Source organism: Plectropomus leopardus, chromosome 18 (assembly GCF_008729295.1).
Source record: "Plectropomus leopardus isolate mb chromosome 18, YSFRI_Pleo_2.0, whole genome shotgun sequence".
Lineage (NCBI taxonomy): Eukaryota > Metazoa > Chordata > Actinopteri > Perciformes > Serranidae > Plectropomus > Plectropomus leopardus.
The window spans coordinates 20018758-20032869 of NC_056480.1; the positions used below are offsets into that span (position 1 = coordinate 20018758).

The following is a 14112-nucleotide window of genomic DNA, read 5'->3' on the forward strand; positions in this document are numbered from 1 at the left end:
ATCAGAGCAGAGGAGTCTCTAACGCATCTGTCACTCATGTCAATCAGGGCTTGTGAACTGCGGTTAGACTGTCAAACAAGGCAGCGCTGATCAAATATGAATCAAAAATCTGTTAGTGTATCACCTATTTGAACCACTGCACGCCTGGTGATTGAGACAGAAGAAAAATGAAAATAGGGGAAACACGCCAACACTCCACCAACTGTGTAGAGCCGTGTGCAGGTGAACGGTATCTGGCCGCTGCCAGCACCTGATCCTCTGCTGGCTTACGGGCTTGGAGCTGCAACGGAGGTGAAACACCTTTCATCTGCACACACTCTAATGACACACAGCTGGTTGAATATCAGCAAAGTTTCCTTGTTTCCCTTCACTGTTCCTGTGAAGCAGGTTAGGGCTTCACAGTGTTATCAGATTGGGAATGTTAAACTATCGTACCAAAGGCTCAAAATTATGGTATTTGGAGAGAATTTATTTGTACACCAGTCACAATCAGGAGAATGAATAGGTTAAACTGATAACTTAAGTATTTAAACAATTTTATGAAACAACTACAAATCTAGCCGTACCCACTGCCTGCGAAAGACGATATTTCTTAGTCCACACAGCTCAGCCCACAGCTGACTTCAGTTTTTTGTTTGTTTTCTCCAGCACCGCTGAGTATTTATGAAAATAAATGACAGTGGTGCATGCTCGATGAATGAATGTTCATGTATTATGGCCTGCACCAAACGTGATTGGCTGTAAGGAGACTGTGTGAGAAGTGATGCGTAAACACAGACGTAGGAGACAGGAAATGAGTTAAAATGAGCCTATATGAATGTAAACTAAACTTAGTGCTTATTGTAAGTGTCACAATGATCAAATTATCATACATTACGGCAATTTTGGAATTACTGATCGTACATTGTACAGAGAGCAAAATCATTGTACAAATACTATAATTATTGTATATCTGGCAATACTGGGGCTTCATTAACTGTTGTAATCATTAAAAAGCAACAGCAGCATGTGTGTGCATTTAATAGCTAAGTCAGCTAGCTAGCTAACATTAAGCTAGGGGTTTTTGTTTTGGAAGAGGAAGAAATGTATATCTCCTTCCAACCTCTCCAGGTAACGGATCTCATTATTACATGTGCACCAAGCTCAATGTTTAGCTCAAAATCCACAAATCCAGCCTGAAAATGAAAAAAAATTGAAACTATTGCATGAGAGTTTATGGAGCACAGCTGTGTAGTTGTTATACCCTTTTCTGAGCTGGCTGATGCTATGCTATAATTGGCCAGTCTTTGTTGAGAGGCGGGACTTAGCGAAGGGTCAATTCAATCCTGACCACACACAGCTGTCACACCGTTGGTAGGTTGCAGCACGTTGTACCTGTGCAGGTTCCTGGTGCGTTGCAGCCATCTTGAGAAAAGTTCTCTGAGTCTGCAGAGCGTTGTTCACCATCTCCGCCTGTCGATCATAAAGAACCAAAGTCAGATAGGTTAGGATTATAATACATGCTATGTAACACATTTTATGAAATGTAACTAACAGCATGATACCGGATTGAGTTTATTGAATATACACAATAATACAGTGCCCTGATTTGCACGTCATTGTTCAGTTCTCTTCTGTTTACACTTTGATCGTGTTCTGTCACGCTTATTGAGAGCTAGGCAGTGAATCTGTCTGTCTGAGACATAAAAAAGAAAGTATGGTAACACACACACACACACACACACACACACACACACACACACAGAGTTGGGGTTAGTCCCAGCCAGCTGTGTCATGTGTGTGTTTGAGACCTCCAGTCGCGGGCCAAGGGAACCACCAGGGAGGCTTTGTCCATAAAAGGCGCTCTGCAAACTTTTAAGAAACTACCCTTGGCTCTCGCTCACACACTCCCCCTCCTTCCTACTCTGTTCTGTGATGGGACACAGAGATAGAAATCTTTTTCAAGGTTCAAATGAAGAAATACAGGCATTATTTTTTTTACATTTATTTGTGATTTCTTTCTGCCTGACTTTACTCTCCTGTTTTGGATTCATTTAAAGGACATAAAACAGCTCTGATTGCCAAATGGCTTATCATAAAACACACTTATAGTCCTAATGGGAGAGCAGGTCATTACTAAATCGGAAAAGGTTCTCCACTAGCAGTTTGATAAATGACTGTGAGGTCATAGTTCAATCATACTCCCATCCTTGGCTTTGTAGAGGACAGAGAACCTTGTACCATGGACCTCCCATACAAAAACATCACCATCCTTCAGCTTTCCAGGGACGCTCATATCTATGTGAGATCTAAAGCAGGACAATCCATGTTTGTTTATAATTCTACATGCAGCCAGATAAAGGCTGGCACATTATGTTGCTCTGCTGATATTCGTCCGTGCTCCCTTAAGAGGGGAGAGCAATCCACCTTGATACCAAAGTACAAAACACGTGTAGAGTTTTAAGTCATTTAGTAAGCAAAACATTTAAAACTGAAGGTATTCCTGAAATCAGGGGCAACATCTGGGGTTAAACCCAGCATTTAGTACTTTCATTAAAGGGACAGATCACCCCCAAATCAAACATATTTTTTCCTCTTATCTGCATTGCTATTTAGTAATCTGTTGCTGACAACTGGAGATATCGGCCGTAGAGATGTCTTGATGTCTAGAGATGCCAAACACCAAAACAATCCAGATTGATAAATAGCACTACAGGTAAGAGGAAAGATATGATATGTATTTTTGATTTGGGGATGTACTGTCCCTTTAATTTGGGGGGCTTTTAAGGGAAAAAATCTTTTTTAAATGATGCAGCAATACTCCTCAGGCAGAGTAAACTGAACTTGCTATGTAAATGTCACACTGAAAGATGATTAATAGCTGCTTTTGCCAACAGTAAACTGACAAACCTGTACTCATCGTTAGAACAGCAGCTGTGGTGACATCTGCCCACCACAGCTGCAGCAGAACATACCTGAGTGTGTGCATGGGCAGGTGTCCTTCTAATTTATCTTCGTCACCCAATGTCAACAAGAAATCAGGTTCAAAAATGCGGTTTCCTCTATTTATTTACATTTTTTACAGCATCATGACACTGGTTATAAAATTGGATTAAACAACAAAGTTCAAGCTCAATCAATAACTTGTATTTCCATCTTTACTATAAAGAGCAATGTCCTTCACTGGATTTTCTTGAATCAGTGTCTTTTTGTGAACCTAAAACTATAAATAAATGCAGACTAAATGATTCTGCTTGTGGAGAGAATATTTTTTAGCCCTAAGCAATGCCAGTAATCTCACTGTCTTTAGCTTGTCTGTGGCATAATAATAATAATAACTGAAGGCCACTCATGTTTCCATCAACATTTTAACTCCCTCTTCACTCTTCTGGATTTTGACAACTGAATAATAAGCAGAAACCTCTTAAAGAGACTTTAGTGAATGAATCATATATAACTTACATGTTTCTCCACCTCACTTCCTATGGCACGGCTGTAGTTCAGGTACTCTGACACTGGACCTCTCAGGAGGACGTCAAAGGCCTCCACACATTGAGACAAACCTGGAGAAACAGCAGGGAGAACTCACTGCTCTCATGTTGAGCGTCAATGTACCCAGTGCTGGTTTAACATGTTACTCTGCCAAACCTCACAAGAATATTATTGAAGCACAGACTTGCCTCCATCAATGCCGTTGGCGCAGTCCCCGTTAGCCATGCCGCTGGATGCATGCATCGTGACGGATAACTTCTCCAGGCGAGTCACAGCTCTCTCCAACCGCTCCATTAAACCTTCCATAGTGACAAACCTGTTAATATAAGTACGTGACCTTTTCAATCTTTGGTATTGATTTTGTGACACAGTATGTTGTTTTACTTTATAGATCCCAAAAGAACATTATATTTCAATTTCCCCTCGGTATGGGGAGGTGAGACATCAGTACTGGGTCCTGAGCTGAGGACAGAATCACTATTCAACTTTCCCACGCTGCTGCTCCCTGTTTTTAAAACGCGGGCCCATGTCATTACAGACTGAAACTAAATGTAGCCAGTGAAGTGGAGTTTATATGAACACTGTCTGTGTTTGAGCTGTCTGGCCCTCTGCCGAACTCACAACCTCTGCCATTAACACATGGACACAGCACACTATTGGAGTACGGGGGGACAGAGACTAGAGCCAGACTGAGAGGAAAGACGCAGAATTGAAAAGAAAATCTGGGAAAATACCTGATTAAATATGAATAATCTTTAGATACAAACAATAAAAAAACATATTTTCCTTTTCTGTCAAAGTGAAAAAGATTAAATAACAAAATAATCAAACAAATACATACAGACATAATATATAACCAGAAAATTGTTAAACTCTAAATTGATAACTCGCAATTGATAACTCGCGCTGTCCTGTTTGTCTTGATACTGAAATATAGAATGTAAGACAAAAAATGAAATTCAATGAAGGAATTATTAGGTTGTTTTCATTTGCATGATTGTTATTTGATAATGTCTTTTCTATTCATTTAATACTGAACACTGTAAATGTCCCAGGTAAGGCATTTTGTATAGAAAATGTCCTACATTATTCAATTGTCTGGATCCCCACTAGTCTAACCCTCCAATTCACCAACTCTTTGTTACTTTGGACTCTTCAAATACTGACGTTTGGTCATTGACCCTCAGTGTCAGATACCAATGGCCCAAGACACCCTTTAACAGCGGTATGAGATGCACCAGGCAGCAGTATTATTTGAAGCTCTGGGCAGCTACTGTAGTATAAAGACCGTTAAAATCTGCAAAGGGTTGGGCAGGAATAGAGGTGAATGGGTCAAACAAATTGGATATTTTCACCCCGGACACTGCTTTTTGTGTCCCATGTGAGACTAAAAGTCAATAGAGTGATTTTTATATCAACATAGTGTGTAGCACACTACACTGTTGATGTATGTTACTTGACGTATGTAACATATGCCATGTGACATTACATCACACGAGTAACAAACGTACTTATTCTAAGCAAAAAACACGTTTTGTTTTTTTATTTAGCCTAACAGTGTACTTCTGTTGCCTGAACCTAAGGACGAAAACCTAAAAAATGCTGTTTTTACCTAAATCTATTTTGAAAAGGAACAGTTTGCATTTACCAAGCTGAAACTGTTCATTTTCTGTGACAAAAGTCTATCTTGAAAAGACAAAATGTTTGTAAGCAGTGTAAATTGACACACTGTCCCTGAGCATGCAAAACGGATGCAAGAGGGGGAAACCTAGAGCGTCGTGTTTTGACATGAAGGGTCACTGACTAAGCATCGGTATTTGACAGGTTGGGAGCCAGAATGTGTTGAATCTACATGTTTATCAGTACTCTATTGCATCACCTGTGCTGATGGTGAAAAAGTGACTTCACTGACCCTGGATACTCCCTTGATGACATTTCCACATGCTAGCACAAATGACCCCTGTCATTTAGAGATGGGACACTCGAGACACCCACACAGATTGAAGACTCAACATACACGACTGTGCAGACTACTTAAACTCAGCTGAAATGTGCAGACAGTACTGACAGGGTTACCTCTCTGCTATGAGGTAAAGAAACCTCCAACTGTAATCGAACGCCACTGTAACACGGCACAGGCCATATTGTATCTCCTACTTTAACACTGAGCAGCCATTTGCCTCAACGTGAAGTGATGCAGGCAAGTAGTCAACAGACTGGAATTTAATCCTGCAACCCACTGCATGTTTACGCAAACCACTGCTAGGTAACACGCACTTCCTAATCTGACACCTGCTACCTGCACATCCAACACACAGTTCAATGTTGTGAGTTATGGTCTGTTTATGTGATTCACAAATCATCTATAAAAATAACACTAGCCAGCTCTGCATTCCATTAATATGGCAGACTGGATTGTTTTCCCTGTCTGTAATCTTCATAAATTATGTCATGTAATTATGTGCTTTGAGCAGCAGACATGTCCTGATGGGCGTCATCGAGGAGTCGTCTCTCTGGAGAGACCTCTCAGCGGTGCCAGATGCCTGTTGCAGGACTCATCTGCTATTTCTGCTCTCTGGGTCACGACAGCTCTGAAACCTGGAGAGCTCAATGTAGGCCGATCGTGTCCAACAAGTCAGATCTGACTTGTTTGAGCAGGGAAAAACTTATTTCTTGCATACAAATTTTTAGTTTCTTTTTTTCCCTACACAAGATTTATGATTAGTGTTGTAGTCAACAACATATATGTAAGACCAAAAACAAAACATTTTTCATCTTAATACTAAACATATATAATGTCAGGACTTGGATGTAAAAATTACGGCGAAATATTGCACATACCCCATAATAAATTTACCGTACTATAAAAAAATAAACACAATAAAAAGACATAAAAACATACCATCATGAGACCATAATCAATGCAAACTTCAAAGGGATATTTTGCCGATTTTCAACCAGCTTTGTATCAAAACAATGTGGGTAGTATGTGCTGATGAACTGTAGTAAACTCTCCTCCATCTATCCAGTCCCTTTATGTCCCTCCTTCCCCACCTGTGAAACATCGCCAAATAACATAATTTGGATCAAGAGCCTTAACCCACCCCTCTCTGTCTCTCAAGCTTGGACCAAAACCCAAAACCAAAATATAAATCAATATCCTCTAACTGCACTTTCTACTTCTCTTCTCATATGCCGTCAGAAACATATTTTAACACCTTGTTTAACTGTAATAGCATTTGTTAACAGGAAGTGGCCGCCATACTGCTTCCTGCACAGTGAAAATCGTGAAAACAGAGATCAAACAGTAAAGCAGCTCTGGCCGGCTGCTATTGCTTCAAGCAGACTAATCCATATTACGTCACCTAGCAACAGGAGCGCTAATTGTTCTGATCAGGCGTGTAGCATTCTGGTAGTTTAAGTTATTTTACCTACTGAATAACAGCACCCTTTTTCTCTGTTTTCTCTTTTCATGTAGAACCAATTTCAAAAGAATTTTTCAAAAAAGAAGAAATCTCTCAAGTTTTATGTTTCTTTATATTGTTGAAATACTTCTTTTAGCAACTAAGCCTACCTCCTTATTAACCTGCTCCTCAGCTGAGTGAGACACCACCACTATAAGGGATTAACCGATTTAGTTTGTTAAGTAATGCAATTGATGTTGGGAAGAAGGTAAACTTAAAACAGCTACTTTTGCATCTGCTGGTTCTGTAGCGTTTACTAAAACCTTACTATTGAAAACTGAACTGAAAGTGACACTTATCTTCAAAGCCAGACGATGAGGGTTTACAATGAAAATTCACGTGTTTGTGAAGTACTGAGCATACGACTGGATAAATAAGACTTGGACTCTACAGCATGAGTTGTGTGAGAGTTTTTAAACAGATGCTTGGATGTCATTTGGCTGCAGTTTAATGTGTTCCCCAATCAATCAGTGAATCAATATATCCGCTGTTTTCAATGGCATGTGTGAAAATAATGTTTTTGCTCATAAAGTCAAGGTAACACAGCATAATTAACTTATATAAAAATGGACATTTGATTAAATTAAGTAGAGGACAAAGAATCAAATACTGTATTTGTCCAAAACACTTCATCACTGTCTCACTCAATAATAATGTGTTTAAAAACCATGAGACAGAAATACCAGCGTCTGCACTGATTGCATTGTCAACCAGCCAAATTCTCCATGGCAATGCAGAGACTTGGCCAATGATGCTCTTTTAGCTTTTCATATACACTTCATCCCATCTCAGACACTGAATGGGAAACAGACAGAGCGGGTTTAAAGCATCAGTGGCGCAAAGACTGTAAAACACCAACACAAACACAATGTTGCAGTTACTGGAATTCATCTCTTTTCAGCTGTTAAGTCGACATTAGTGGGGCTCAGTAAATGAACACATTCCTCCCTCTGTTCCTGCAGACAGGTGGGAAACAACTTCTGCCACATAAAGACTCCAACCAACAGCTGAGACAGCACACATGTCCCTGCAATGGAAATATTACTGACTTCACCCTGACCTGCATCTGTCTCCTGGACCCTCTGGCCTGGTATCTGATCTTTGGGGCTATATTGGGCCACAGCCTGCTGCTACGGGTCCACTGTACAATATCCTACTAGTCTCAAGGTCCTGCGCTGCACTGTACAAGTAACTTTTCAGCAAATAACTGATGTATAGTTATAATGCTACACCTGATCATGAAGCCACTAAAACATGAAGCTATGATATCAATATCAGGTGTCAGTGAAAGTCTTGCTATTTGTATCAACCTAAAGAAAAATGCTGTGGGATTAGGGTTTTTGTTGTTGATTTGAATACAACTGACAGGCATTGTGATTTAATTTAAATAAGTATTTCATGGCTGGAAAGATGTTTTGTCATAAAACTGAGCTGTCAATGCAGTAGAGAGATGCAAATACTTTGAAAATTAGTGTTCGCTATAATGCAAGTTGCTCATCCAGAAAACAGTATGGTGGCCAGCTGGTAAAAATCAAACTGGTATTACAGCTAAACAGTGCAGTGCTGTGGTAGGCCAAACAGTGTGAGTACAGCTTCTGGGTCTGTCATGTGATGTCATCATGCCATCATGCCAAAAAAAAAAGACTTTTTCTCATAGACTGACATTGTAAAAGAGACGTCTGTAAATCAGTGGATTCATTTTCTTGAGCGTTACAACCCAAACAATATGATGCATTTTGATATCACAATTTGACCTATTCAGCCCAATAACATTTAGAAAGTTTGTAAGACCCCCAAGATTTCATCCCCATTTAAGTTAAAAGTGCTAAACCAGAAGCAGCCAGCTCAGCCATCTGAAGTCTCTAGTGCGCCTGCTCTGTGGGCCCAATAATGCAGAAGAAGTGACAGTTATCCAAGTAATTTTATATGCAGCAGTTGAACATTTTTGGCTTCATAAATCACTGAGTAACTTTCATGGGAATGAACACAGCCTCGCCTCAGTTCCAGTTTCCTTTATACATCCATGCCCAAGGGCCTGCAAAAATCCACAACATGATGTAAAATGTCTTTATTTTGCTGGCAAAGGAGCAGGGAGATCTGGGCACAGGCAAGATAGAGAGAAGTTTTAATCAGCATTGTATCCCTTTAATTTAGGGGTCAGCAAACATTACTGTAAAAAGTGCCTTTTTTGGCCAAAAATAAGAAAAATGTTTGGAGCCACAAAACAGATTTGAGCCTTATGATAAAAGTAACTAAATTATCCAATCAACATTACTAAAAGGTCCGAGCTACTTATGATTATTTGGTACTTTAACTTGGCAGCATTGGCAGTGAAAGCAAAGTAATCTGTCCACACACTATTAAATTCTCTATTTTCCTCTAAGACTTTTCCATTTTTGGATCTGGAATCCATAACTAGGGAGACTCAAAACGAGCCACTGCTATTGAGGTTTGGCAAAATTTAGATGAAAAGGCACCAGGCCACAGAGGTATGGCGCACTTCTTAGTTGACAAAATGCAAGCACGTTTTTTTAATTCAGTGTATGGGCTACAAATTTTTACAGTAACTGTGTCTATATATGATCTGCTGCATCTACTGTGGGTAAAATTAAAGTTATTAAATCAATATAATATGAGCCTAAAGACTGAGATAACTGATGAAACAATGTCGCCTTGAGGTCCATTCAGGAGCTGTTCGGGACATGTCAGTCGTGTCACTTGGCCTTCCATCAGAAGATGGGTTCATTTTCATTTCATTTCTTTCTAAGCACTTACCCAGCTGACCACCAACATCGTTACAGTTAACATTTGGTTGAATTGAGGTCATAAAAACTCATGATAAAGTTGATATTTTGTTGGTTTTAAATTGTAAGTAAAAAAAAAATCTTACGTCCCCCCCAACGTCTCATGCTAATGTCATCTTTACATAGAATACGTAGAATCAACAATTTGATTTTAGTTCCAAGCAAAATTTAAGGTCTCTCTGATGCAAGAGTCCGTCATTTTGAAAATATATTTATGCTGGGTAAGGACTTCCTGTCCATGTTGGTTTAAAAGTTAAGTTAAAAAGTAAAAGTTGGGTTTAACCAAAACTTAATTCAACTGCTTAGCCAACATGGCGGAGAAAACACATAATCCCAAGCTCCAAAGGCTACAAAATGAACTTTGAGGAGATTGTTTTGTCAACTTTTTGGTCAAAAGTGAGCTTTGAAATTCAACATATATCTATCTAGTACAGCCCAGAATGTAAAGGTTAGCTAAGTCTATAGCATTAATTGGCCGTCTCTAACTCATATTCATATTAGGTGAGTACAGGTGCTCAGCACACAGGCACTCACAGGCCAAAGATGACGCTTCATGATAAAACATGACATGGCACACCGCTGGCATGCTGACAGCACTTTCACCGCCCCTCAAATCTGATGCTTCACGCCACAACATCACCGTTACTCCAAAAGACAAACGAGAAGGACAAAAAACAGCACAAAATCAACATGGTGTGCTCTTACATTGCGTGCTAAATATAAGAAACCATGGCGGGCAGGGAGCAGGTGAAGAGGATGACTGTGTTTGGGCATTTCTGCGCAGTCGGACACCCCAATATCCCTCCGCCCCACCCTGAAAATTAACCAAACTTGACACTCAGTTAGACACTTGTCAGTATAGAAACAACTTACCTCCCTCCTCTGGTCCACAGTGAATTTCTGCTGGTGTTTTGTTGGGACTGTCAATATCCCGAGACGGTTTGGTGGCTGTGCTGCGGTCCCCTCCTGCCTCCCTGCCCCGTCACTCAGCTGCGCGAGCTCCGTGACTCTTCCGGGATGTCCTAATTAAGCCACACGGTGAACCTGAGAGCCACGCGGCGTGCAGACACCAGGACCGTGACTCAGTGCCGCAGTCTCTCCTCTGGGCACACAGGACAAGCGGTTACCTCGCAGGCAACATGGCAGCCTCAGACAGCCCTGCTAAAAATAGACGAGTTATTGACGCTGTGGCGAAGTCTGCCCGGGTCTCTGTCTGAACTTACTGGGGAATCATCATCCCCCAAAACTTAGACCAAGGTCTGACCCTCAACTTGGAAATACCCCTTTGAAAATCCCCCTTCAACATGAGAACTGCTCTATTTTTTTCAGCTGCTGGTGTATATGTCCAAAGAAGCTCTTAAATAAGTCAACAGGTGTACAATTTGAAAATGTTTCTGCCTATACAAGGTTTAACCTTTTTGAAACCTGAGAAAAAATGGCTTGACTTCTTTCAAAACATGGGAAGAAGGCAATGAGCAATAAAAAAGAAGTGACCCCAAAGTTAGCAAGAAATTGTTTTTTTTTATAAGTAAAAAGTACAAGACAGTTACAAGAAAATTAGTTTAAAAAAAATGACTGGGAAAAAGTGCTAAAAAACATAAAAGGCTTTTGTAGCATAATTTAAATATTTAATTATGTTAGTGAAATGTATAGTTTTCACTTTTCACTTCTTTTCTTTTCTTTTGCTTTTTGAAATAGTTTTCTAAATCTACAAATTTCTTGCAATTTCTGAAACTTTTTCTGCCAAGCCCCATGTTTTTGTAAGAAATCAGCAGTCACCTGGCCGTTCACACCAGGAGCGCATGTCTCTTTTCAGCAAGCGATGCTGCTCCTCTCCTATGCTCTAACTACATGTAGCGCTCTGCCTGTCTGCTTGTGTGTCTATGTTTGCGTGTCTATCTGTGTGTGTCTGTCTCGCATTCTGTTTAGACACAGCTGACAAACTTATGGATGCATAGTTTGTCATATATCATTGTCAGATAATTTCTGTCATATTTTTTAATATACCCTTTACATCATTTAAAATACATTTTCAGGGGGTTTTCCTGCCAGATTCGCTGATCAAAGATCAGGGCCAGTCCAGTGTGAATAGTCTCACTGCTCAATACGTGGGGCTAGAAGGAAGCGGGCAGCGCTCCATGGAAAATCAGAACAACTTGCGGCGCTTTCGCGTCCAGTGTGAACCCAGTGTAAGTGCTACATTGTAGGCAACTAGACTTCCATGTGTTCAGTCGAGTTGACTACGATATAGCGCTTAGCGTTACCATGACCTGGGTGATTGAGAATCTTCACCAACATTTGAAGTGGTGTGTTAAAAAGTAACAGACAAACAGTTACTTCTTTTAAATGACCTGGATTCTAATAGTGTTATTATTGGGTTTGATTTACAAATGGAGACCACAGCCCAAAAATATTATTGCTGCCAGATATCTCTGAAATGTGAAAATCAGAATTAAAACTCGGAGGCTGACGTGAACATGTTTTTCTTCACTTGACTGCTTACAATTATGGCCTGTGTGATACGAGGTGGCGTAGCGTTAGACCCCAGTCTGTTAAGCAGGCTTTTTGCGGTAAAATTTGCAATTAAATCCTAAACTGATTCAACACTTTCAGTTCTTGTTTGTATTAGTAGTTTATAACTGATCTGTGAAGCCTTTAGCAGATTATTTACTATTCATTTACAAAGCCAAGAGTTACAGCTTACATACTCTTTTGAATAGTACCTAATTGTAAAGTAGTACTGACTTTAGAGAGGTATCTAAAACATCACAGCCTCCAGCTGTTTTCAAAGTTTCAACTAAGTAAACTGATCTCTCGGGCTCCTTTTAAGGCTCATTAGAACTTAATAACAGCTCTACATCATCCGTTTAATAAAGTAACAGCTTTTATATTATTATATCACAAAGTCAGATGTTATGATCGCAGCTAATTTCACCCATAAGGCCTTGCTGCATCCATGCTGTGTCATGATCCCCCTCCTGCAGTTTCATGTTTCAGCAGAGACCAAAATACTCCCCGGAGTCCAGTTGAAGACGGCAGAGGCTCGGCAACACGCTCTTTATAGGCTAACATGATTTATTGATTAGAAAGTAGATGAATCATTGATAGTCTGAGTCCTGAGAGACTTTGTTTTGTGTCAGATGTATCCATGTTAACTGTGGGTGTGACTGTAATGTGAGAGTGTTTCAGATAACCTCTTCTCAAGATGGATTCACAACGAGGAGGAGGAGGGGGAGGAGGAGGAGGAGCGGTGCAGCATCTGGCAACTGTGATGTGCTTGTCATCATGCAGGCAGAGAAAAGCAACGTTACTGTTTTGAAAAGTGCAATACACAAATTTGTTTGGCCATTGAGTTCAAATATCAATAATATTTCTCCAGAATTGTTGACTCCACTTTTAAAGTCTTGTTTTATTTCATAATGAAATTTTCTTTCAATGATAGTATTAAATTATAATGTCACGTCCCTTCACTTTTCTGCTATCACACGCTACCCACCTGCCTCCTACAATGGTAATCTCAATAATACCACTGTCATAAGAGGTGAAATAAAAGTGTCATTATTAAAAGGGATGTAAAATGAATGATGTGAAATAAAAGGTGACATGATTACTGGAAGGAAAAAAGTGCATTTTAAAATAAAAAACAATATAATGACATGAAATCGTATTCCATGAGAGAAATTATGAAAATTTTTAAGTTTTAATAATTTTCCCAAATTTTGGTTGGTTAATTTTCCTATTGTTCACTTCTTTTTTTAAACTATTCATTTCAAAATGTAATTTGTGTTTATTTGAAGTTCCAGTGTGCAGGATTTAGGAGCATCTACTGGCAGAATTCTATTACATAATGAGTGGGTCCATGTCTGTGGAGTCTGCCATGTTGTTTCTACAGTAACCCCGAAAAGACAAAACAAACTCTGGGGCCATTTGCATTTTTGTGTTTTTCCCATCGGCCACCATAGTTCTCCTACACACTTGGCACGCAGGAGAAGTTTCAGCTCTGCACCTCACCGCTAGATGCCACTTAATCCAACACACTGGACCTTTAATATTGAACACCTTCATACACAGCAGACACAAAGGAAATATATTGATTATATTCATGAGAGTATGGGATGAAAGACTACATTTGGAGGAAGATCACAAATCCAGGTAAATGTTTTTTAAAAAACTGGGGAGTATATTGAGCTGCTGTGAGGGTCTTAAGACAGAAGGTGTTGTTTGTTGCACAGACTGTAATGACCCCTGAGACATATTGTGATTTGTGATAAAACTGAATTGAATTAAACAGCTCCTGGATGTGTTAAAAGTTCATCATATAAAACGTTTTTCACATTCACATAATCTGGCATGAAACCTCAGTTTGTCTTAAT

At 39.7% G+C, this 14112-nt stretch overlaps 1 protein-coding gene across 2 annotated transcripts in view; it reads right to left on the reverse strand.

Moving 5' to 3' along the window:
- cap2 (cyclase associated actin cytoskeleton regulatory protein 2) overlaps positions 1 to 10868 on the reverse strand; it is a 27127-nt gene extending 16259 nt beyond the window's left edge. Inside the window, exons 1-4 of one of the 2 annotated variants that reach the window (XM_042506811.1) lie at positions 10613 to 10868; positions 3660 to 3770; positions 3442 to 3542; positions 1375 to 1452 (exon numbers count right to left, since the gene is read on the reverse strand). In XM_042506811.1, coding sequence (XP_042362745.1) covers positions 1375 to 1452; positions 3442 to 3542; positions 3660 to 3765 — 285 coding nt within the window. In that variant the 5' untranslated portion in view covers positions 3766 to 3770; positions 10613 to 10868. Of the gene's footprint in view, positions 1 to 1374; positions 1453 to 3441; positions 3543 to 3659; positions 3788 to 10612 lie in introns of both variants that reach the window. The other variant, XM_042506810.1, reaches the window with a different exon arrangement.
- Positions 10869 to 14112: the final 3244 nt, after the last annotated feature.